This window comes from Channa argus, chromosome 20 (genome assembly GCF_033026475.1).
Source record: "Channa argus isolate prfri chromosome 20, Channa argus male v1.0, whole genome shotgun sequence".
Lineage (NCBI taxonomy): Eukaryota > Metazoa > Chordata > Actinopteri > Anabantiformes > Channidae > Channa > Channa argus.
Window position 1 is genome coordinate 11,999,310 of NC_090216.1, and position 25,952 is coordinate 12,025,261.

General features: G+C 38.4%; 2 protein-coding genes across 2 annotated transcripts; one reads left to right on the forward strand and one right to left on the reverse strand.

Moving 5' to 3' along the window:
- Nucleotides 1–842: 842 nt before the first annotated feature.
- Nucleotides 843–11,435, reverse strand: LOC137105861 (alpha-1,6-mannosylglycoprotein 6-beta-N-acetylglucosaminyltransferase B-like). Its single transcript, XM_067488562.1, has 18 exons — nucleotides 11,304–11,435; nucleotides 10,919–10,975; nucleotides 10,043–10,158; nucleotides 8,127–8,256; nucleotides 7,843–7,991; nucleotides 6,210–6,274; nucleotides 5,852–6,025; nucleotides 5,529–5,696; nucleotides 5,133–5,302; nucleotides 4,827–4,958; nucleotides 4,291–4,424; nucleotides 2,949–3,079; nucleotides 2,621–2,776; nucleotides 2,313–2,459; nucleotides 2,100–2,216; nucleotides 1,905–1,979; nucleotides 1,525–1,685; nucleotides 843–1,362 (listed from the first exon to the last, which is right to left on the reverse strand). Exons 2-18 carry the CDS (start codon nucleotides 10,948–10,950, stop codon nucleotides 1,164–1,166), a joined length of 2,256 nt encoding a protein of 751 aa, XP_067344663.1. The 5' UTR covers nucleotides 10,951–10,975; nucleotides 11,304–11,435; the 3' UTR covers nucleotides 843–1,163.
- A 3,522-nt stretch (nucleotides 11,436–14,957) lies between these two features.
- Nucleotides 14,958–24,664, forward strand: tbc1d24 (TBC1 domain family, member 24). Its single transcript, XM_067488563.1, has 7 exons — nucleotides 14,958–15,109; nucleotides 17,153–18,272; nucleotides 19,076–19,234; nucleotides 19,596–19,659; nucleotides 20,976–21,071; nucleotides 22,879–23,125; nucleotides 23,388–24,664. The coding sequence occupies exons 2-7, from the start codon at nucleotides 17,284–17,286 to the stop codon at nucleotides 23,540–23,542; spliced, it is 1,710 nt and encodes a 569-aa protein (XP_067344664.1). The 5' UTR covers nucleotides 14,958–15,109; nucleotides 17,153–17,283; the 3' UTR covers nucleotides 23,543–24,664.
- Nucleotides 24,665–25,952: the final 1,288 nt, after the last annotated feature.

The window sequence follows — 25,952 nt, forward strand, 5'->3', positions numbered from 1 at the left end:
TGCTTTTGTGCAGGCAGGGATGATGGGATAAGCATGTGATACACTTGATAAGCTTCTGAAATTAAAATTTTTAAGTATAAAACCTTTCCAAATAACTACATATACGGTATATACACTTTCCATGCTTGCTCATGTCAATCTGGGGTGTAAAGTCTGCTTTGGGGGGTTCTAAGCCATGAGCGAATCAGTGGAATAATACTGGGCAACAGGAGTCATTTGTCACAATTGAAATCATATTAATCTGTAATTTCTAGTTAAAAAAACCTCAAGAAAACATTATTAATTCTACCTTCAGTGACTTTTTCTTGCTTGAAATTACACAAAATAAGTATTTCAAAGACAAACAATACGGTTCTGCCTACAGTGGCATGGGGTAGAGATTTAAAGAGAGCTGCAGTGATTTCCTAAGTCAAAGCCGGCTCACAACCGGTGGTTTATATGACGGTATAATCATCATCATATGGCTGTGACCTCCCAAAGGCATCCAGAGGTTATCCATGATTCACTCTGATAATGAGCCTCATCACTTAGGCTGTCACCCTTTCTCCTCTGAGGCCTGAGCTAATATTTGCAGCCAGCAATAATGCACCGGGGGGGCTAAATAAGCGGTAATCCTGTGCAAAGCTGACCAGTATGATACATTATTGCAAGCACATGAATGATTGGATACTTATTTATCTAATCATTCACATGCTTATGTTTAAGTGCACTGTACTGTGTGTGATCTGCAAACTTAATAACTGAGTGCAACCTCTCAGTTCAGTTAAAACACCCAAACGTTTCCCTAAAGTGCAGTTAGCCTATATTTGTAAGGAATATTTGCTTAATGAATCAGGAAAAAGCAACAAAAAAAGACTTTTATTTGGCACAGTGAGTCAATAGACACAGAAATCCTCATCATTTAACAGTTTAAGTACTGGAAATCATTCATATTTGGTAAATGATTCCCTGAGTTTAAATGTGTATATTAATAAACTTTCACCTTCAACCTTCATCAAAAAAAAAACCCCACAAAGCTTTCAGTAGCACTGTAAGACAATTTAGTTTCTTTGGTTAAGCTCCACTCTTGATGTGAACTGCAGGTGACTCTTTGGTGCCGTCTTTGTCATATTATGTTTTCATATTCTTTCCTTGATTATTCTTGAGTACTTATACAGTTATGCTCAGAAGCAGTTGGAGCACAGTGCCACCTGTCCAGGTATGTGAGCTCTGCAGGGACAAAGTCTTCGCTGTGAGGGATCAGAGCCGGCACAACTGAAGAGCAGTGGCTCCTGCTGAAGGCCACAGTGTTGACCCCAAGGACTGTAGGCAGGTAGCAGGTGGTTGATTTCCTGCACTATGTTGGAGCAGCCTAGTCCCAGTCTACAACAAAGAAGCTAGCAATTAATTTAACTTTGTATACAATGCTATCTGCCAAGCCGCATGAGGATCTCTTAATCTCTTACTTTGTTAGCATGGTAACAGGCGTCTTGTCTCCTGGGACATGCAAGCACATTGGAGTATATGGATCTGCGGATTTCTCACCTGGTGAATGCTGCAGGGTTGTTGAGGTGGTGAAAGAGAGCAGGCTCACACATAAGGGAGGAGCGTCGGCACACTTTAACACAGGACTGACCCAGAGGACCCAGGTGTAACCTTAGAGCACTTTCTGGTGGCCAAGTGGGAACAGATTTGGTGCAGAAATTCTAGAACAATTTAACATAACACAGTAAGTTAACTGACAATGATGAGGGTCTGAACAAAGCAAAATCCAATATGGGTTTTTATGGGCATCTACTTCATTTTGAGAGTTTTGTTTCCATCTCTTCAGTATTTTCTATGACTCTGCAAAATCAGTCCACTTTAAGAGCACAGTGGGGGAAGCATTCAACAATATTATGCCAACTCTCCCTAAATCTCTGTACCTGGTGAGTGATATAAGCGTGAACCCGCTCCAGCATTCCCTCACAGGTAAATTCCTGGGGAGTGAAGGGCTTCACCTACAAAAACATACAAAAGACACCTGAATTCATTCTACTGTAGCTGGCATTTGGGAGAGTAAGTAAAGTGTAAGTATATTAAGAAATATGTTTATTAAGTGTTTGTGCACTTGAAATTACCTCTGTGCCTAAAATAGCTTTCACTGCCTCCTGTACATCAGTCCGGTTGCTGATATCCACAGTCCACACATGGGGTTTACCAATGATATCCTCTGTATAAGGGTGCTGGGAGGAAATCTAAGATCCAAAGTTACGGACTGTTTTCAGATCCTAAACTTAGAAACACTATTATAAATTCAAACTGTATTTCTGTCAGTTTGAGGAGTTATGTACCTGTCTTGTAGTGGGCTTGCCCTTGTAGAAGTCATTGTTGTCTGATGAGTGTGGTGGTTCAAACCGGGGCTGAAGGAATACACACCCCAGAGCTATTGCCTCAGTGGGAGCTGGACCCTCGTATGGGAACCCAAGACCCACAAACACCTGAAAGGAAAGCATCAGTGAGGAAGACGTGTGAGTCAAAAATTCATAATCCCCTCCTCCTGTCATGTTACTCGCTCTCAGCGATAAAATACTACTTCAGATGCAGCTAGTGCAATTAAAAGATTCTGAATCTCCGGCTTAATTCTGAGCTCCTATCTGACCTTGGCCCTACGGAGAAGTCGTAGGAAGTTGTCCTGTGTCAGCAAGCCATGGTTTTTGATGAACCTGGGCAGTTTAGAGGCATGTCCTGGAGGCTGGTAGACTGTAGCGTGGATCTCCATCTCCTCACTGATCACGTTCAAATACTCAGATTTACCCTTTTAAATATACACACATAAACAAGCATGCACACACAGGACACATACAGTATCTAAGCTTAAGACACTATCATGTAAAATATTGCTAGAGCTAGATTCCAAACATTTTTCTTTTAATTTCAATATCTTTCTACATACTTTACTGGCAATCTAGTGCCATTTTTAACATTACCTGCCACATGTATTCCTGTTTGCCATAGACAACTGCTATCCTGTCTTTCCTGTAGATCTCTGGCTCCAGCTCCTCCTCTTTAATTGCCTCTTGACTCACAAAGCCCAGAAAAGAGTTATCAGGAGTGTGGGCTATGACACAACACAGAGCAGTTGGATGACACAAAAAATAAAATAATAATAAATTGCACCATGGTTTTTCAATGTGAAAGACTGAAAACTTCCAACCCAGAATTAACCACTCTACTGTCCAAACAATAAGAGTCTTAAAAGTAGTTTTCAACCAAGACAGATGAACAGCAGGTGTGATAAAAAAAAATAGCGTTAATGAGAAAAAGCATGCTGGGCAGTTTATCTGTAAATCAGCTGTTAAGGGAAAGAAGAATTCTACATATTCGGGAGGTTAACATCTGCCTGTTTGGATAGGCATCTGCCACCCTGCTGGCCTTTAATGCACTGAAGAAGGTGTGAGAGATGAGTATTTACTTATCTAGGAATTTGCCAGCAAAGGTGTATGTGTGTGGACATTTGTATATGTGTATGTGTCATTATCTTTTATCCAAAGGTACTTGTTTAAAAGATGTGTGCCAAACCTCCCTCCAGTCATCTTACATCAGAATAGAATTTATTTCTTGGCTTCCGGGTCCCTACTTGTCTGTAGCACCTGTCTAGATTTGGCATTTCACACACTCACCCATCAGATTAGCAGAGATATGTAATAACATACTGATATGATCAACATCAGAAGAGTTAAGTTTTGAAGAAAATGTTTTCAGTCCAGTCGATAAACCTCATCTCCCATTTTTCTGAACAGACACACAAACACTCACCCATACTTTTCTCAAGCTAATTTCTTCCTGTTCGTCTTCCTGTGTCTTTGTTTCTGTTTTGCTGTCTTTTTCTCCCAATTCTCTATCCCCACCTAAAATCCATCTTTCCTCCTGAGCAGGATAAATAAACAGCTCTCCAAGCTGGAGGATGAAGAGTGGCTCTCAGCCCAGCACATCCAGCTTGTCTCCATCTCCCAACAGGGTGGGAAAGATGACAGGAAGAGGTGTTAGAATGAAAGCTCTGTCCAGACATAAAGTTTATTTAACCTCAACTATTAATCCTCTCACCGTGACGACCTTTAAATGTGTGTGTGTGTCTGTGTGTGTCTGTGTGTCTGTGTGTGTATGTGCAGTGTGTCACAGGTGTGGTTTCAAAGTGACAGTGAGTAACAGGTTTTCCTCTATAAGGACATTACATGATGAACATGCTGCCAGTATAAAATGTGTATGCACATGCAAATACACGCACACACACACACACACACACACACACACACACACACACATACTTACGGAACATAGTCATGTACTGCAGAGGTTGGAGACCCCAGCTGCCCCACAGTGTTTTATATCCATGGGTGCTTGCATAACTCCCCAAGTTAAAGGCTGGTTCGGTGCCAAAAGAGTCCAGGATTCTAAAGCGGCACCTAGGATGATATGTTTTTAAGGTCTGTCACAAAAGTTATCCCTCTGTGACATGTACTTTTTTAACCAATTCAATCAATTCAACCAACAAACAAATGCTTTCTGTATAATATCTGTAATGATATTACTCTTTATGAGATTTGTGATTTTTCACAGAACCCAAGGTCAAAGAACACAAAAGATCCATAGTATCATTTTTGACACATCAAAGTTAAAATAGTGTTATCACAATAATTGAAAGGGTCAGATGGTCATCACCACCAGCTTTTAGAAGAAACATCAGACACTACTATCTAATCTACTGAGATATTAAACATTGTGTTCAGAGCTTATACCATGACATCTTGATTTGAAGAAGATTCTCTGACCGAATAAATTATAAAGACTAGGGAATGCACTGGTACTTGTAATGCTGGAAAGCTAGTCCCATGGCTCCTTGAAGGTGAGCAAGGCCATGGTAGTCGGTATAGATGAGGTCAAAGGTCAGGGGCCTCTGGATTGGACAACTGCCTCGGCCAGGAGCAGCACCTATCAGACTGAACCAATTACAACAACTTCATCTTAGATTAAAGAAAGGACAGCACTAGAGACAAACAACCTACATGGGTAGTAATTAAAGTACTAAATTAATTTTGTTTACAAATGTAAACAGTTCTTGGCAAAAAATAATAATAATTTTGTGTCCGATGAGAAAAACTGGTGGTTTTTACCTGTGAAGGTGATGCTGTGAGGTGCTGAAGATTAGGTTCTGGCCTATAATTGTCAGACAGGCACTGAGGTCAGCCCACTGAACCAGCTCCCCTAGAGGACCCCCTCTCTCCACCATGGCTTCAAAATGCTGGCCAACACTTCCAGCCAGTGCACCGGGATAAAGCAACACCTACAGAAAGGATTCTTTACTTTCCTAAAAGCGAGTTAGTGTGTGCTATGATGCAGTGTGTGCTATGATGCCAAAAAAATCCAAAAAGTCCAAAGAAATATTTTAAAGGAAGTGTGTTCATTAAAGCTACAAGTGTAAAAGAGGTAAATGTATTTTTTAGCATTATTGCACCAATTGTCTTGAAAATCCTGTGTGACAAAATATAATATATTTAATATAAATATACCCTCATCTGAGTCAAGCTTGTCTTGTTGCTGCTCTGCCTCATCCTCAGACCAGCTTGAATCCACCACTGGGACATCCTTTCCACTCTAGACCGGATGAATCTCATTGCAGGACTGCTCTTGTTGCTTATTATCTCATACAGTTGGCTCAGGGTTGTACGTATCTCAGCCTGTGGATAATTGTAATGTGAAACTGTGCAATCTAGCACATAATTAGAAATCATAGTAGTGTAGTGTTTAACTATGGTAGATCTTCACCTAATAAAGAACCTCAGACATTCCTATTTCAGTAACCCACAACAGTATAGACCTCATATGTATGTACCCTCTCTGGATTGGAGTGAGGCTTCGCATGCCATGGCAGTGTAGAGTGGTTCCTTCCAGAACGTGGGGGACAAAAATCCTCTATTTGGCTGAGGTAAGTCAATATGGAGCAGGTGGTACCATCCACCCCATAAAAAGCATAACAGGAGTCTGACTGCCAACGGGCCTGCAGGAACTGCCAGAGACACAGATGTTAAAACTGAAATAACGATAACCAAAAGCAATGACACAGACTTTCAGCCATGTTCAGTAATTAATCATTCAATATAAGTTAAGGCACGGACGTTCACACAGCTACAGAGTAAGAGTGCACACGCAGCCATGACAGGTAATGTGACCACATATTTCAAGCTCCTCACCTCCACTTTTTCTGCACACACTGGATACGCAGGATCTATTGGCACCTCACATTTCTCACTGGGCCCTGTGGGTAAGATATTACCTGTCGCATAGTTTTTGTACACGTGGCCATTTTGAATACATCATTATTCCACAATACAAGCTTTTAGTAACAAATAGTACATTGTAAAGTTAACTCAGCTTGGGTAATAAAGAACAGCGAATAATAACTTTGATATACAACCTCCTAACTGAAGTGTGCACAATGAATAGCAGCCATCAGCACAATGTATATTGCTGTCATGCATTTAAAGTTAGAGTAGAGGCAGTGTTCTCAGAGGCCCTTTACCGTAAGCCTCCTAACATCTTTAGCCAATGTCAATCAACTGCAATGAACACACACGCACTTGATCCACCTGCCTCCTACCAAACCTTCCCTTTTACAATGCTACCCCTCGCCAAAGTACACAGTCTTTAACTGTGTAAAACAACTTAGTAAAAAGGAAAAGAGAGGGGAAAAAAGATCAGAAACCCTGTAGGCATAGCTTAGGTGTTAAAGCCTAAAAACAGTGATGCTATAGGAGCGTAGCAAAAGAGAAAAAAGTTCTTCCCCTGCAAAAACAAGTATGAGCAGACACGTTGGTGAAAGGACACCTGGGTAATTCAGTCGTATTTTATGGGTGTGAGGTAATGTGAGACGAAGAGGGTAAGAGGCCAACAGGCTGGTGATGGGGAAGTGTGTGTTTGTGTGCATGCGGGTGGCATGTGTGTACTTAATATATGTGTGTGACAAGTGTGTACAATTACATATGCTGTAGAATACATAGTATGGTGTATGTTGCCCAACATTCATAAATATTTTATTTCAGGGAAGGAACAAAGCAAGCACCCACTCATCCCTTCTGTCCCAATGCACACACATAACCCCTTATGTGCCAACCAGGCTGTGTAACCCCACTCTCACCTGACACCCTCTGGAGGGTCGTAGAGTAGATGTAATGTGGGACTTGTTAAGCTTCTATTCAAGGACTTCATCACCCATAACCATGTGCACCCACTCCCCCCATTCATGCTCTCCATTATCACAGCTTGTTAATTTCACTGTGTGGTTAACCTCTACTGAGTCTATGAACCATGCATTTGGCTCAGAGTATTACACTACCAGTGCAGGCAACCACAACTGGACAATTATTTTAGCAGGCAACATACTAGGAGAGGGGAGTCGTGTTTATTTGGTGTAGCCAGAATATTTTCAATAAATTACTTAAATGATTAAAAGTTAATCTAAAGATCTGCACACTATATAATAACTTGATATACCTGCCTTATTAATCTTATCCAAAGAAAAAGCAAACTACAGCATGTACACACAGAAAGTAGATTTACCATCCTTTTAATTTTCTTAATATTGTGGAGCATCATAGAAATAATGCTGTGAGATCTCAGATCTCAATAAGATCTCAGAAAAACAGATTCTCTTGTCCAGAAAAAAAATAAAACAACAATGATACAATAACTTTGTACTTATTCTTAAATTATGATTCTGATTGTCCAAGACAAATGAATTCTGAGGAGGTAAAATAAATCTAAATCCCACCAAAATAAAACATGTCAATTAAGACAAATTAAATGTGGTAAAGGTCTGGGCTTTACCTGTGTGTGGTCTGTGGTCATCATGTGGTGATAGTGTATGAGACAGATGCTTATGGTGCTGATCATGGCTGAGCTGATCAAGCTTTTGGGACACTTTCTTAAGCTCCATCTCTACCACCTGGACCAGACTTTGGTGCTCCTTTCTGAAACTGGAAAACAAGCAGAAACCCACATCAAACTGCACCCTATAGGCAGATACAAAATACTATATGTGGGTTTGTTACGATGAGATTCAGATATTAAGTGAATTCTGTTTATAGTAAGTCAAGAGGTGCAGTCGAAACCTTTGCTGTAGCAGACTGAGATGACTTCTTGTCAGCTGGGTTACATCTCTCTCTCGGCTCAACCTCTGCACCTGAGTATTCAAAACCTCCAATCGTAGAGCCAATTTACGAAATTCAAGACCACGCTGACCTACAACATAAAGGACACACAACATTTTATGACACGCACATGAAACATTATATGCTTTCCCCTTAAGTAGTAGTACTGTGTGTTGTGTCATAGCAAATCATGTCCTGAAATAAGAAATCTTTTGTGTCATAAATTAGCAGAGGTTTGTAATATGATTTTCTAAACTCATGCTGCTACAAATGAAGCCATGAATATAGTCATTTGTATTTTCCATATTCCTTGTAGGGGGTAATGGCATCTAATCATTTTTACAGAGCTACATTTTCCACAAGAACGTTTTTATGACATATTAAAATGCTAAAAGGGTATAATTATTAAGAGCAAATATTTATGAAAGCGTAACTGGACATTTATAGACGTATCAGTGCAAGAACACACACATACTCGTATAGATACAGTGTGTGCAGATGTTTTGGATATGCTGACACAGACACCTTCATGGTTGGCAGCAATGCCAAGCTCAAATTACTGACCCTCAATGCAGTGGAAAAGTCGATATAAAATGATTTGAACTTGTTCCACTAAATACAGTCAAGCTAGTCACTGCACAACATTTACACACAGTCACATCAGGTGTGGTGCTTCCATTTACCCAATAGTTCCCAACATTTCTCTTTGTGTCCTTTCAACCTCTACAAGGGAAACTGCTTTAACCAATATTAAACTATACCTACTTCTAATATTTGCAAGACCCTCTAAAGCATACGCCAAGACAACATGTGAGTGAGGCGTATTATACAATAATATTATTTGCTAACACTTACCACACCACACATGCATAAACAGTTAATGTTTTTGAAAAAGCAATTTTGACACAGAAAGGCTATCTTGATTGAAACATTTGCATGAAGCAGGGAAGACTGTTAAAAAGAGCTGTGTGTACACTTGTGCTTAGAAGCACCTCATACAATGTGGTTTTTTTTTTACTATTTAATGGGGTGCTGGCATAGTGGTAGGGTTGATTTGAGGTCAAAATAGGGTTCTCCTTGTGGAGAGTTTAACCTGTGACACAGTAAAATCCTACAGACTGGTTATGTCAATTTATCCCTGTTTGCTCAGGTGAATATGACCATGTCACTACCCAAGCCCTGGGGTCCTTTAGGCACAGAGGCATTCAACAAATTGGAGGGAAGAGGAGGGGTCCTGTAACAACTTGTTGTTTGGGACACTATTATATCAATATTTCAGTGTTTGTAAAGGTGTGTATGTCCAGCCTATTAAATGTTGTGTGTACACGTGAACACACCCATTACTTGCATGTCATATGACAAAGTTGAAAATATACTTGTATTATTTTGTGTGTTACACTTTTTGTCCAAAAATAAAGAATCAACTAAAATACTGTATAACATACAATGGCATGACCATATATTGTAATAAATGTTAGTTTAACTGTGTGTGCCGACCAGCAGTTTCCTCGATGTGGTAATATCTCTAACACAACCTCTGCTGGGTGGGTATTTGTACACAACTCGTGGTGGGTCTTTCAAAGCATGGAGCAGCTTTTGGCCTGTGGCTAGAATGAACCATTGGATTTTTGCTAAAAAAGCTTTTTCCTTGGAATGGAGGAAGATGTCTCAAATATCAGCTAGTTAAATTTTCATCATGGACCCCTGAAATTTAACTTTTAAAGAGCTGATATTTGAAACATCTTCATCCAAAATATGAATGCCATTGTCATGCCACCAAATGTTTGTGTGCGTGTGTGTGTCTGTGTCTGTGCGTGCCTGTGTGTGCATGCTTGAGAAAGAGAGAATTACAGAGAGAAAGAGAGCGGCAGTGTTACCATGTTCCTCAGGTGACCTCCCAGCAGGTTCATTCTTGGTCGTTTCAGGTGGTACCCAGAGACTCTGTAGCAGCAGGGCAAATACTGACAAGCACAGACAGAGCACCAGCAAACCACTAGAGGGCACAATAGACAGAGAAACCAGAATTGCTTAAGTAACTAGCACATCAAAGGTTCTCAGCTCTTTAGGTACCCCATGACACCCCCTGTCTAAATGGGCTTTTATTTCAAAGCAGACATATTTAATTGTGTGTGTTTTTTTCTTCTTCTTCTATTTATGTAACTATAAATATGTTTTTTAAATCATCAATTATTAAACCTTGGTAAGACGTCTTTCAACCTCATAGATTTGATTTTAGGAGCAGAGCTAATGCAGTAGAAGTGTACAGACTGTCTCTACCTACCTCTACCTTGGAGCCAAATACACCAAGAATGTGGGCAACTAAATTGTTCCATGAGTTTAAGCAAATATTAAAGCAAATATTAGAAGTGTAGTGTGTCATTATAATATATGCCTGCTCACTGTTCACATGAGCTCCAAGCTACAGTTTGACTGGGACACATCCTCGTGTTATTAAGGCTCTGGATTCAGAGCAAGTAAAATTATTTCCATTCTATACTTTTAAGCAAAGTTGAAGCAGAATATGAATAAGGACAACATCATATGTATAGTATTTGGTTATGGGTATAGTATATCAAACGTAGCACAGCGTTTAAACAGATTATGTGATAGTTGCCCTGAAGTCCTATACCACATGTTGGGGATATTAAACTCATAAAAGACGTAATTAATTAATATAATGAGTTAGGCATTATTTTGTGACTTGTCAGCAAGTCTAACAGCAACTGTGAAAGGCCACCCATGCTAAATCTTACCTGCGAGGCCGCAGAGAAACACGCATTGCCATCTGTTGTGCAGGGTGTTTGATCTTACTGTCAAAACACAGACAGTGGCAGTATTTAGCACTCCTTCATACAATTTCAACTGCAATTTCTGGGATCAAGCACTAATGTTCTATTTCAATTCCATTCTCAGTTGTCTCACTTCTCACACGAATTGCATCAAAAATGTCTACCATAAATAGATTTCAAAGAATTGCTGTACATTAGGCTGTGGTCTTTGTGTTTATGTTAAATGCTTTTTAAACTGCTGTCGTGTGTCAGTGCAAAGCTGACACAGTGATCAACAGTTTTGCATACAAGACAAGCTACTACATGGACAACCACACATGAATATACACACACATGCACACATCCTCACCTCCTAGGGGCTCCGTCCCAACCTAGTGGCAACCATGAGGCCTGTTTGCAAAACACCTAATCTAAAATGAGGAAATAAAGCTGGGGCTGAAATGCTTCTTGCCTCCTTTTTGTGTCTTTTCAGTCTCTTTCCCTCCTTCTCTGGAAGTGCCTTTTCTTTGACTCAGGGCCTATGGGTAGCCATCCTGTGGTTGTCAAGGTAACCTGACTCCCCTTCACAGGAAACAATACCCAGAGTGTTGCTTGGGCCTTTCACTGATACAATAGAGACCACGCTATTGGGTGACGGTTTCTTTCAGCCTCTCTGGCTAGACTCCTTATTTATCTTAGTTGTGATTTGATACTCAAGCAGGTCCTCATTTAAATAGCTCAAATGGTGCACAGCTTTGGGATTAAATACCACTACAGACATAATAAAATACAAGTTTAATGACAATGACAATATGTGGTTCAAGGGAATGCTCACTGGAAATAATTAGGTGAAGAAATTATTCTGACTTACTAATATGTAACAAAATTATTAGTTTGTTAAAATTCAATTATTATATTTCAGCCAGGTTGGAATGCATTTCTTTTTTTTAATTATTTTTTTAATTAGTATTTTTAAGATTTCCCAATACAATAGAGAAGATCTAAATATCGATAGTTAATATTTTAGTCATTATACTGTAATTATTCATTAAAGCATGATCATAAAACTTTACACAAAAATCATCCAATTACCAAATCTGTGTTTGTTTGTTTGTTTGTTTTTGCAACAGGTTGCGCTACTGAAAACTTGGATAAGAAGTTCACATATTTCTGATAAGTCTGCCTTTAGGAGAATAACTTTACCCTGTGGTTCAGGCATGATTGAAAGAAAATAAACAAATAACAGCTAAAGTTTACTGGAAAAAAAAAATATGGGAACAAAAATGTAATTAGGAGGACTACAGATTGCAGTGACACAAAGCTTGCAACCTAATTACTGTAACATCTCATAGAATGTTGCATATGTCATTTGAAAAATTATTTTTTGGACAGTGAGTCATACAGGTATATGAACAGGTTGTGTATTTATTGCTTATGTGATAGGTCATAAACACAGTAAGCTGTTGGCCATATTTTACACAGTTTTTTCTTATAATACATAAGTAGCCACTGAACCTTGACTGGCTGAAACCAGCTCTTCCATGTCAGAGAAACTTGGTGAGTGCAGTTTTTGCAAGGATTGACAGCAAATGAAATATCTATAGAAAACACTCATTAAACCTTGTTTGACAAATATGGATACAAAATAAGTTATTTCTTCTAGCTACTTTTACACTTTATGGCTTATCCACCTGTTGTGGAGCAGACTTCTAACGTCTGCAATCAGACATTATTTTAAAAGTGTATTAACATCTTCATTAATAAATGTACATTTTTTTCTATTTTATTATACAGTATATGTTCTGTAGTTTGTCTGAGCAATAACAAAAAATAATTTTTTCATCTCTATATGCTTCTAAAGTCTAAAAAACTGTTTAAGATTCATCGTGTTTTCCATCAAGCTCACAAATCCGTGTTTAAAAATTGTGTGTGTGCAATGTTGTGTATGTGTGTACATGAAGTTGGAGTGGGATGTAATGTTTTATTCTGTGTTTGCATTTCTACATATGTGTGTGTAGAAGAACTGGATGAGTGTAAACCTCCATAAGCTAGGACCTAAAAGCTTACTGGCTGTACATCCATCTGTTTCTGCATTGCTCTCTGTCTCCCACACACATACAAATGCACAACAATACTGATGATCACTTATGCTCACTCACCTATTTTCATATTTTATCTCAACTTCTTTAACAATCACACACAAACACACATTTGTTAACACACATACTATTTGGCTGAATTGCATAAGCAGCTATTGGCTTGATTTAAGTGCTTCAGCAGATGTGCCAGCAGTACAAAAATCCAATACTAGAAAGTACAAATATAATATACTAAATTAAAAGTACAAGTAGCTTACCTCCTAAAAACTAATCTAAGCAAAGGTAACAAGAGGTTTTTATTTTTTTATTCAGATTTCAAACAAACTTCTCTTATGTTGTCATTGTGGTGTATTGTTTGTAAAACCTTGAGGAAAATAATGAATTTGATCCCTTTTGAAAAAAGGCTGTAACATAACAAAGTGTGGGAAAAGTTAAAAACTCTGTGAATACTTTCTGGATGCAGTGTATTAAGTGTATGCAATAATATATCATGAATGCATTTTAAACATTGCTGAACACTGGTGATGACATAAATGTACAGGTTTAGTCCAAGAAATATTCTGGCCTTGTTAAATTTTATTAATGTACAGATTTAAGGCAAGAATGAAATTTTGCATTTAAAAAATTATAGTTATATTGTTATATTGTTATATTATAACAATTCAAGTCCCCTTTAATTAGTGTTAGTACTGAAACAGATTTATAAATACCTTAATTAGTACATAACTAATGTTATAGCTGATAAAGTTGGAGTACATTTTACATGTTCATTGTAAGTGATCATCCTATTAGTTGTTTATATTTTGTAACACAATATCTAAATAGTACAAGTAAATCAAAATTATACTGCCGGCCTGAAGGACATAAGTACATAAGTGTACTTATGTTTCATGTGTTTTCAAGGGAAATAAGAAATCATCATACAAATCCTCTAAAAACCTCATGTGAGATTCCTGTTTTCTTCATTTCAACACACTTCTGTGCCAAATAGGTCAACACAAGCTGTGGACGCCACTTTCACTATGAGTAACTCATGCATCCTCAAGTGACACAAAGCACAATCAGTAGCTTGCAGAAGATAAAGTATTTGGTACTGAAATGTGCAGGAATTTAAGATTGTTTGGATGGGAAACATACTCACTCTTCAGCAAATGGTGCCTGAAAGCGTATGGTGCAGACTAAGATATACAAAGAGTATACATTAAGGAACAGAGGAATAGAAAAATAAAAAATAAATAAAAATTAAATACAGAAAGTTAAAAAGTGCTACAAATATTATTACAGTAGGAGCTCATATTTTTTAAAGGTAGGGCCTACTTTTGACTTTATTATAGTGCCACTAAGAAGCTTTTTCTAAATGAGGACATGAAATCAGCTATGTTTATGAGGAACAAGACCCTGAGCTGTTCTAGAAGGCAATAATAAGCCCACAATTTAATTATCAGTAATAACTGTCATGAGTTGGCCATTTGCGTTTTAGCGGTTGCTTTTGAGTACAGGACAAAGACAGAGTTTGTTACCCCTGCTAGGGTACTTCCTGTCCTGTCTCTGTGCCCTCATGCTTTTGATAGATCAAGTAAATAAGGCAAATGAGATACTGTGGTACTGTGCCATGAAACTTGAACATGCTAGTAACTGATTACTACTAAATGACTTTTTTGGTGCAAAATGTTTATTTGCACATCTTTGGTGCTTTTGATATCTTTTGGTATTACCTGTGACATTTTCAGTCAGCATATTTTACGTGATTTTGTGGTTATTTATATTCTAGGCAATATAAGTTCATTTTGATATGTAGAGCACAGAAGGGCTATGTGTAGCCTCTAATGTCATTGTGACTCCTGACACAGTTTCTAAAGAGAAAACAAGTTCTTCCCCTCTTGTTAATGTTTAATCTTGCTAATTAAGCAGAGAGTACGGTGGACATTGACTCAGCCCCCACCTGAGCCCCAGTTTGTGTAGCTCCAGCAACTTGTTTAAGCGCCGCGTAGTGTCCGGGGTTTGGCGGCACTGCGCATGCTCGAGACAAATTAATATGAACGCCGCCGCTGCACGTCTCAAGACGTCTCGCATCCAGGTAGGGATATCCTCTCTTTAATGGTTGACACCTTTTCATTTGCGTAAGCGACTTTGGCGTTGTGGAGTAGATGCATTTAATTTTTGTGTTTCTCTCCTAAGTCGCTATCTGAAATCTCTCCAAGACACACAGCCTCCTGCGGATCAAATTCATGCGCGGCTGGTAACGTTCACGCTAGCAGGTGCTGCAGCGTTACCAGCATTATTTAGTCAGTTGTTTTGTTGTGGGTCAACATTGATTTCGTGTTATGCTATCGCACGGCTAGTAGTATGTGCCCGCTTAAGAGTTGTTTAGCTTCTGACGTGCATTGACAGGAGCGGCTTACGGTTAGCTAACGGTGGCTATGCTAACTTGGCAAGTGTGAGTGGAAAAAGGTGCCTCAGATTTACTCCAGAGATAATGTTAACTACAGTACTCTGATCCGCGTTCCCCTAACGTTTTACATAATCTCAGCCCGGCTGGCTAACAAGCTGGCGTCCATAGGGTTTTTAATACAGATAATGGAGACATAGTTTGCGTTCATTTGAAGCTGCTCTCCAGAGTATATTGGCACAACTGTACCCACAGATGTTGCGATTCTGAAACTGCAAGAACAAGGGAGGATACAACGTTAGTTTATGTCTTTTGTATTCTCACTTTTTAGCATCTGAGACGATATTGCAACCACTGAATCGCATACAGTGTTTAGAGAAATTTCTGAAAGGTCTGAAGATATACTGGGGATAAATGCTTAGTGGCCACTGGATTATTTCACAATTTAGAAGGAAACATGGAATTATTGATGTTAGAAGAGGAAAGAAGAAATGAGGTGTGTCTTCAGACCTTTTGACAGACTGCACAGGTTTAACCCCCCCATTACAATTAATATTGGTATCAGCTGTCATGGGGCCCAGCATATATGATGGTATGGCCTCGGAGTGATGGGCCAGACAACCTTAATACTCAGCTAACCTAGAAATACTCTCCCATCTCTCCCTATCTTACTGCCTGTAGCAAGTTAAGTTGTCATAAGATAGGTTGACCCAGTTTAAATTTTCAGCACTAAGGTTAAAGGTTTATACAGTTGAACTAATAGTAGCCATGCTAGTTGTGTGATACTTACTTGAAAGCAACTAATAGTCTCATTTAGGTTCAATGGTAAATGGATTGAAATTTGAATTTGGTTGGTTACATCTAATTTCAAATCTAAAATGACAACATTTAGGTAAACATACCCTTTAAGTAGGACAGTCACTGTCCCTACAGACTAAGCATAACATGCAGCAACGTGTTGTTATTCATCTCCATGTGATTTGTTGGAAGGCAGTGTGAAAGAATGTGATTTTATGACCGTCATTTTCAGTATATTGCCAGTGATCTTTGGATCATGTTCTTGCCTTGCAAAATGGGACACAATTATTTGATGAGTTGACACCATTCTTCTGTATGTTGCTAATAATCTTTGGACATTTATCTTCATTTTAAATTTGGCTAAACATTGGTGGAACATGGCTCAATCATTGGATGACAGTTTTAAAAAGTGAACTGTTATAATTCTACAAGGTTGTATTTTCCCTCATCACCAGAGATTGCAGTGTAATCGCTTTAACATCAAACTTTGCTTTTGCCATTCTAAATTTGAGCATCAAAGGTCTGCTGGAGTTGTTTTGTGACTGTCATGTGGCATCACTAAAACTGCCTTGCAGTGCCTTCCATTAAAGCTAGAAATTTAGTGGATTTTCACTGTTGGATTTATGATCGTCGTGATGTACTTTTCGTCATCTGACTATGTTTACCAGAACATAAATTTAATTTATTTAACACTGGGTAACATTGTTTTACAACACAATCATATGTTTGTGCCATTTTGTGTTTATCTCTAGTCTTTATTATCCTTTACTAATTCATATACTTAGTCTCAAAACTAGCCAATAATGTAAAACCCTTAGGTTTGTAGGAATTCACTTAATTTAATGCTTCTTGGTAATTTATACTCAAACTGTTTTGATAAAATTGTGACAATATATACTCACTCTCTTTTTTTGTTTGTTTGTTTTTTTTCAGTAACCATCATGGACATTTAAAAAAAAGGGGGATAATTATCTAGTGTGTGTGTGTGTGTGTGTGGTGGACAAAAGGTTTGGTCTGGAGTTTCCCTCTTCTCTTCTCATTTGGTCCAGCAAGTTTCTAGCACGATGGCTGATGGAGACTATGGTAGCTTTGTCGACTGGAACCAGATGGGGGATCTGGCGAAAAGCAGTGGGCCCACCAAGGTAGACTGTAAAGAACTGAAAGAGTTCAAACAGATGGCTCGACAGGGTTACTGGGCCAAAAACCACAGTCTACGGGCTCAAGTTTACCAGCAGCTCATCAAAGCCATTCCCTGCCGTACAGTTACCCCAGATGCAGAAGTATATCGTGACATTATGGGAACTGCAGCCACTAAGAAGCCCTCCTCCCAAATCCCACTGCCAGAGTTTGTGGATGGAACTCTTGTACCTCAGTACTGCCTAAAGGCTGATGCAGTAGGTTCTGTCCATCGTATAATCAACTGCCTGGCTGGACAGTTTCCTGACATCTCCTACTGCCCATCACTTCCGGCTCTTACTTCTTTTCTCCTACACTTTGCTGTTGACGAAGCCCAGTGTTTTGAGCATGTCAGCCGCATGCTGGCCTGCAATGAACCCGGCAAGCGACTGATAGATCAGACTTTCCTGGCTTATGAATCTAGCTGCATAACATTTGGTGACCTAGCCAACAAATACTGCACAGCTGCCCATAAATTGATTGTAGCCACAGCCCAAGATGTGCTTGAAGTCTATGCAGACTGGCAGCGCTGGGTTCTTGGTGACCTGCCTTTCAGCCATGTGGTCAGGGTCCTGGATGTCTACCTGGTGGAGGGTTTCAAGATTCTCTATCGTGTGGCTATAGCCTTGCTCAAGTTCTATCGCAAGCATAAAGCAGGTGCCCAGGGGGGGCAGGGCAATCAGCAGCAGCAAGACTCAGGGAAAGTCAAGGCAGACATTCAGGCTTTTGTCAGGAACATCGCCTCCATCGTTACACCCGACAAGCTCCTGGAGAAGGCCTTTTCCATCCGTCTGTTTAGCCGTAAGGAGATCAGCCTACTACAGCTCACAAATGAAAAGTCCCTGCAGCAGAAGGGAATCACTGTCAAACAGAAGCGGTACAGTCAATATTATGATTTTTTTTGTGTGTGCCTCCTGTTACCAAAACAGACAATAGGCTGCATCTATTGAACTTATTTGGCAATGCAGCTACATGTGTAGCATCAGTGAGGGGCATTAGTTTTCACTGTATTATGCTGATCACACAATCAAAGAAATGTCAGTTCATAATTACTGGACTTTCTTGAGCCCAGTTAAAAGACACAGCTTCTAAACTGTAAAAGTATGCACAAAATGCATAGGTAAAAAAGTAATAGACCAACTTTGTGAAATTCAGATTTTCACAAATGTACACTGCATAATATGTGACAGATGAATTACTGAAGCAGTTTAATATGCTCCCATTGAAAAAATGTGGGTCTTCTAAGCTTTTCACTCTGGCATGCTCTGGGGAAAGGTGAATGTTCTTGCATCCATGTCTCACATTATGTTTCCTTTTTGTTCGGTTTGTGCAACACCTCTTCCTTCCACCAACTTCTGTTATATCTACACTACATTCCTGTGTTCACTACATTGGTTCTTTAAAAGTCCTAGGTGGGTTCTTTTATTTATGCTATTCTCTTCCTTTAGCATTTTTTTTTTGTCTGTGATAATTCCTTTCCCAATAGCTATGACGTTACTGTTGCAAAGTTATCATATAACATTTATGTGTCGCTTTCTCTGTAAATTCAGTTGCTTACTTTCACACAATCTCTTGTTTTAAATGAATTTGAAGGGTTTATGCATCACCAGCTCTCTGTTCTGTCTCTCATGCTGCACCTCTTTATCTCTGCCTGTGTCCGTATTTCTGCGACATCTCCAGGACGAACGTGCAGCTGGCGCTTAACCCTGAGACCTTCTCCTCGGAGATAGTAAATGCCAAAGAGATGCGGGACATCTGGTCATGGATTCCTGAACGCTTTGCTCTGTGCCAACCACAACTCCTCTTCACGACCTCCACTCACGGTTGCAGTTTAAACAGGTACACTGTCCAGTGATGACTTTAATACAGTAGTCACGTTTTTACATGCATTATAGGTTTGACTTAAAGTTATTGGCTAAAACCTATTTTATATGATATTAGTTTATATTAAGATTTGTTTTTTTTTGCTTGCTTATAGTGCAAAAAAGGAACAAAGAAAATTAAGCGTGTCAGTCATTATGTTTACAGTAGCATTTATTTTATCTGCGTCAGTTTTTTTTCTATATTTGAAAGGCACTAATAAGGTTTTAATAAAGTAATTGAGAAAACAATGTTGCTTTTTGTAACCTTTTTATTCACTACATTATTAGTCAGTATTAGGTAAGTTGCAAACAATTCAGCTTGTTTAAATTTTCTCCAGGTTCTACTCACATTGTGAAGGTCATGAACCCACTTTGCTGCTCATTCGGACCACAGATGGAGATGTAAGTGATGCATACGCATTAACATGTTTTCAAATCATATTTTTCAAAGTATAAAGAATGCATATAGCATCAAATACTGTATTTTTAGGGTGAATGCAGCTCGGACCGGTAAGTCGTCTTGAAAAAAGTTATATCCACATCCAGTTTTATGTGTCACAGGTACAGATTCTATATATTTAATATTTGGTATCTCTAGACCTACAGAATCAAGTTGATCTAAATATCATAGGTCAAACGGCTTTTTTTTTTTTTATGTTTAAAAAAGAATAAGTTTATCACTTACCTTAAATTATTGATATGAATGAAAGATTATCTGGAAGAATGTTACTTCTGTGATGGACTTAACAAGTGATTTCTGGATCACACACCACCTACAGTGACACATCTTGCTGTAGCCATTCGGTGAACGTTTGTCAAACGTGTTCCTGTCTCATACAGTTCTTGTTTCTGTTGCGTTTGACCATGAATCAGATGAGGAAACGGGTAGTAAATTCTCACTCTTGCCCACTGCAGACATGTTTGGCCAACAGAATTTATGCTAACAGAGCTTCCCATCTATTACACACAACTGACTGTGTCATCAAATTTGAGAATTGTCAGACCATGAAATTTGAAGAAGAAATGGTCAGCCTGCTGAACAATGATGAAATAGCTCATGGTCCTTAAGATTACTTTTTAAAATGGTGCCATAATTCTATTTAGAGTTGAATGTAACTAAACAGATGTGAATTGATTTTAGGTGTCACGTGCCAGGTTTTATCAGCACTGTAATTCATTACAAGAGTGTAGATATGGTAGAAACTGGCGTCTACTTGGGCACCATAGCATACCACAAACTGTATTTTAAGCTCAATACAACCAAGTTGCAAATGGAAAGTTTACATATTTTCTGTTTAGATTTTGGTATCTGTTGGTGTGGCTCTTTCAGTAAAAAAAAAAAAAAGAAATGGATGGTTGAAGTTAGTAAAATCATTGGAACTTGCTTATGGAGTGTGTGCGACATCTTTTTAAAAGGCAGCCGATCCCATAAACAACTTATGTACTGACCTACTTTTTTATTTAAGGTCTAGAGCAGCATTCTGATTTTAAAAATGAACAGTGACTTTCTTTGTCATAAGCTGTGACTTGGTCTTTAAAGGTCATGATTACAGTGGTATCATATGATTGGATTGTGGGCTAACAGAGGAATCCCAACAAAAACATTGGCAGTTTACAAATGGCAATCCTCCACTAGTAGGAAGTATTTTACAAAAGTCATGTGAAATAGTCAAACTGATTAATCCTACCTGTTTAAATTTCTTTGTTTTCCCCATCAGGTTTGTGGTGCCTTTTTATCCACAGATTGGGAGGAGCGGAAGAGAGATGGCAACAAATTGAGTTTCTTTGGAACAGGGGAGTGTTTTGTCTTCAAGGTGAGTTTATTTTTAGTAAATTTCTCTCTTTTAGCAAGACCTCTCGTATCTCTCATGATTAAGAAGCTTCTTAAAATGTCCATAGATTAAATACAGGGAGAAATGTTTCCACTGTAAGCAGTACCCGCTATAGCCACCTGGGGGTACTGTCCACTTAATTGTCCTTGATGTCACTGGCCTCTTTTGGAATCCCAAGCTTTCCTGTTATAGCCTGCCTTAGAGGTCAGAGTTCAGCAATTGTCTTGTCTTCCTTTGCAAAAATAACAAAATATCAAGGATTGTTTGCATGTGATGGCATAAGATTGAGACAATATAGTAGATAACAGCTAGAGAATTGGGTCAGCTATAAGTTCTAGGAGATAAGAACATGGCCTGTTTCCCAATGGGGGGCCTGATCTTTCAAAGTATCATTTTACATTAATACTGGGCTTCCATGGGAATACTTACCGAACTTGTGGTATTGATATTTGTCTATCAACAAGTGTAGCAACACCCAGGCCAGAAATAGCATAGCAGCATGGGTCTCTAATACCTTGTGTATTAATTATTTACTTGACTGTCTGCCTTGTTGCGCAGTTGTGTCCTGTCTGAGCCTGCACACCAGAAAACGCAATCATCTCACACACTAATGCTTATCGGAAACTCCTGTAACTTAATCCTGTAGTATCTGACCAGGACTTCACCTGACACCACACCTGAAACACATGAGACATTAAAAACTGGTTTCCATCAGATGTACAGTTTAGGATTAGAGATGGAAACATGGAATTAATGGAATACACATTCCCTTCCAAGAGGTGCATATGAGATGCAGTTTATAATTTCAGTTTTCAGTTGATGCTATTCATACATTAATATGTTACAAAAGGTGCCAAGTTTTTTTTTTTTATCACATGGCCCAAATTTTAGGTGAGCAAATGTATTAGAAAATGTGACTGACAGTTTCTGGTTACTCAAGTGTGAGATTGAATGACTGCGTTCAAAAATAAATGGCTCTAAATAGCTTAGCTACTACAAAAACTTAGATCTCCTGAAAATGTAATAAGGAACGATACACAAAAGACTATACATGATCCTGTGTGAAGCACCGTGAAGGTAGTGTCATGGCTCAGGCTTACCACACTGCCACTTCCACAAATCTCCATTACAGGGGACAAAATTTGAGGCTTTACACCGACCAGCTCACTCACTAGCCAACACAACTGAATATGCACTTTAGGATAAGAAACCTTTATTCGTCCCAGAGTGGGGACATTTCCACTAACAGGAGCTGCTGAAACAGGCTCTTACCTCTTATCTCTTACCTGCTGAAGATGAGATTAAAAGGAGAAACCTTCAAAATAAAAAATGACGGAGGCTTTAGTAAAAGCCTGGACAACTACATCAAACTATTTATTTGTCTGTGAGTTTCAGGATTAATACAAATAACGGATTTGCAACCAAATAAAAAGATCTATTTAATTTTATTTATCACTTTAAAACTGTCTGTGCCAATAATTTTGTCACCTAAACTTTAGGTCACCTTAAATGGTTAGATTTTATACTGTTTTATGTTTCAAGGTATAAATGCCATCGAATATAGGCAGACATTCAGAACGTTTGTCTTGCGCATCTTTTGAACTTAAATCCAAATGTCATCAGTCTACAGTAATAAGAAATGTATTAGCCTTATCATTCTTACTTTCATCAAGTTCTCCCATGAAATCTTTTCTTGTAAATACGTATGTGCTACTTTAATGTGATGCCCCATGTGTAACTGATTATTACGGCTTTAGAGTAGAAGTCACTCCTGTGTTTCCCTTATCAGATGAAGCCAGAGATGGAGCGCTATGAGTGGGTGGTGATCCGCCACCCTGAGTTAGCATCCTCCATCAAGACCGAGTTCCAGGATGAAACTGCCTGCTCTGAGGGCAAAAACGCTGACAACAATAGCTTACTGCTACAAGACAAACGTGGAAAAGATCTTTCGCCCTTCCTCTCCGCCCGCCACTTTAACCTCAACTCCAAGAATACATCAATGTTCATGGCTGGGAACTTTGAGTCCTTCATAGTGGGTATGTGGACTACTGCAATATCTCAGTGTGTGTTTTCCATTTCTGTCAAAGGTAACTGGGCAAAGGTAGATTATTTTGTGATGCATAGATACAGGGGTATTTGATTTATTGTATTTTCCATCTAAAAACAAAAATGGGAACATTCAACTTGATAATTAAGGTTTTTGGTTTTTAACACATTAAACACTTCATGTTGATGTATCTTTGCACATATTTTGCGGGAAGATGTTGATGTAGACTCTGTGCTCTTGTGTCTCTTCAGGGGGAGGTGACGGCAATGCTCTCTACATTGACTCTGAGTTGAACCATGGCCAGACTGGCAGGTGCACCACCTTTGACAACCCACCCCTGTGTGCAGAGAGTTTCCAGGTTTCACTGCTGGAGGTGTGGGGCTTCCAGGACACCATGGCCTCATAATGTTGTATATGTAGAAAAATATTCTCATAAACACATACACTGATCATCCAACATTAATGTTGTTGGTTTTAATGTTGTGGCCAATTGTTGCATTTACATATTCATGCATATTTATTAATGTAGAAAATTGTGATCATCCCACCAAAATGTTAGAGGCATAAAACCGAGATATGCAAACACCGCTACAACCGTCCTTCAAGCTTGTATATGATAAACTATATTTATTATTGCACTTAATCCAAACTTATTGTTTTAGTTTATTTTTGTATTTACAGATTTATGTTATGGTGTATTGTGTTAACGTTTTGTGACCCCATGGCATAGAGTTGAAGGAAGTATATAGGATCAGCTATAGACATGGGTTGATACAAGTTCATTAAGAGGGCTTTTATTTTGGCTGAGTATTCATGTATTATTATGCAAATATGTTTGAATTTTTGAATGTAAATACAGCACTTTATGTTCTCTGGTTTAGCTCAATCTGCCAAATTTACTCTGTAACTAGCTCTGTCGATTATTAATCAGGCCATGTTGCTAAAGTAAGGTTTACAATAAATGTGAGTTAAGTGTAGTCATCATTTGGTTAGAAGTGTTTTTAAAAGTTCAAAGAAGAACGTTGGCATAGTAAAGATGCACCAGGTTTTTGGTTAGGTCCTGTCGCATTCCCTCCACATTTGTTGATTTCCTGAGAATATGTGGAAGACCTGCCAAATAATTTAATGTGTTAAACTGTATTTGAGTGTTGCCATTTTGCATGAAATCTTAATACGTTCTTTTCAATGAGTCATTATTTCTCCCTCTATAGTATATACATATCCAAATGAATAATCCTACAGGCTTTTTTTTTTTTTTTGAAGGAAAACACTAGGTTTACAAGTAATGGAGAAAAAAAAACTGTTTGTTCATTCTTCTCTTATTGTATTTTCCTGTTACTTCCATCTTTTCCGGTTATTGTGAAGATGGTGACAAAAGAAGTCCAGAATTATGTCTTTTTGGCAAAGTAGTGTTGGTAAAGTATACAACCTATTATGGTCTGTTTGTTCAAACGTGCTCCAGTGAAATATGAACTGTGTAATTACAAATGTATTCTAAATGTGAAAATACAGCAATACACTTTCAGTAGTGACTTTGTTTTATTGTTGTCCAGTTTACTGTTTTCTTCCAAATTCATTACATCTCTGTCGCTCCTAAGAGTGTTGCATTTCTGTACACTCACAAGTATGCCAGATGCCTTTTAAAGTCAGCTGACCATTAATCTAATTCTCTAATCTCTCATCTTGTGTTTGCTCTACACCTAGAAGTTACAGCTGGTGTGCTTGGCTTTTGTATTTAAATTGCTACTACTAAATCGTTAGTACTAAAAACAGTGATCCAACGATTATTGCATTCAAAAGTAATTGTTTTGAAGGAAAATTAGGTTGTTATATAGTTACACTACTAAAACTATGTCACCCCTAAATTACTCATAAAACCATCTTGATGCACACTATTTTTGTTTAGATGTCTTGTGGATGTCTGCTTTGTCGGAGCTGACAATGAGCTGCATGACTGGAAAGTATTTAGCAGAAATGAGTCACATGCTTAAAAATGTACTTGAAATAGCAAAACGTTTTGTAGATTACTAGTGTTAAAACTGAAAAGTAGGACCTCTTTTACAGAAACTATATTTTTTGCTGCCTAAGTGGTACGTTATTTATTTGTATTTCTTCTAAACTGTTAAAACCAATAGCCTTTGACTATTTTATCAGACATTTTATAAAATGTGTCTAAGATGCTTTTTTTTTACGACAATTGATCCCAGAACATTAAAGCTCTGTGTAGCCAATTCATTTACCGTGAGTATGGCTAAGCCTAATGCACTGTGAGAAGTGGAGTTCCTTAGACAGCAAAGAGTAGAGTAATTCCTTTTTTACATTAAGTGGCATTGAGCCGGTCTTGCCAAGGCTGCGCTGTTCATTCAGGATTCACTCTCTTTCTAATCACACATGCACTTCTATATTTAGCTATGCCTTTGGGGGTTGGTCTGGCACATCTTCTTAAAACCGTGTTTTCCTGTTTCAAGAAGTAAGATGATTACTGTGTAAACGCACTTTGTTTACACAAACAGTAAGAACCATAAGGACTGTTTAACCCTATGCTGAGATGAGACTCTCCTTGACCGCTCCATCCAATATGACCACCCCTCAGATTACAAGGTGCTTTGGACAGAAGATTAAGGTGTAGATTAAGGAAGTCCCAACAAATATTGTTTAATTTGATTCACAGAATACACACATTAATATAGCAATATGGTATTTGACACTGACAGGCAAAATTTTAACCGAATATTTGACCTTCAAAGTGAATGATCATTTTCATTATTTATATAGGAAAGTAAAAGTTTAAGCTAGCGTTTAAGCATTAAAAGCTT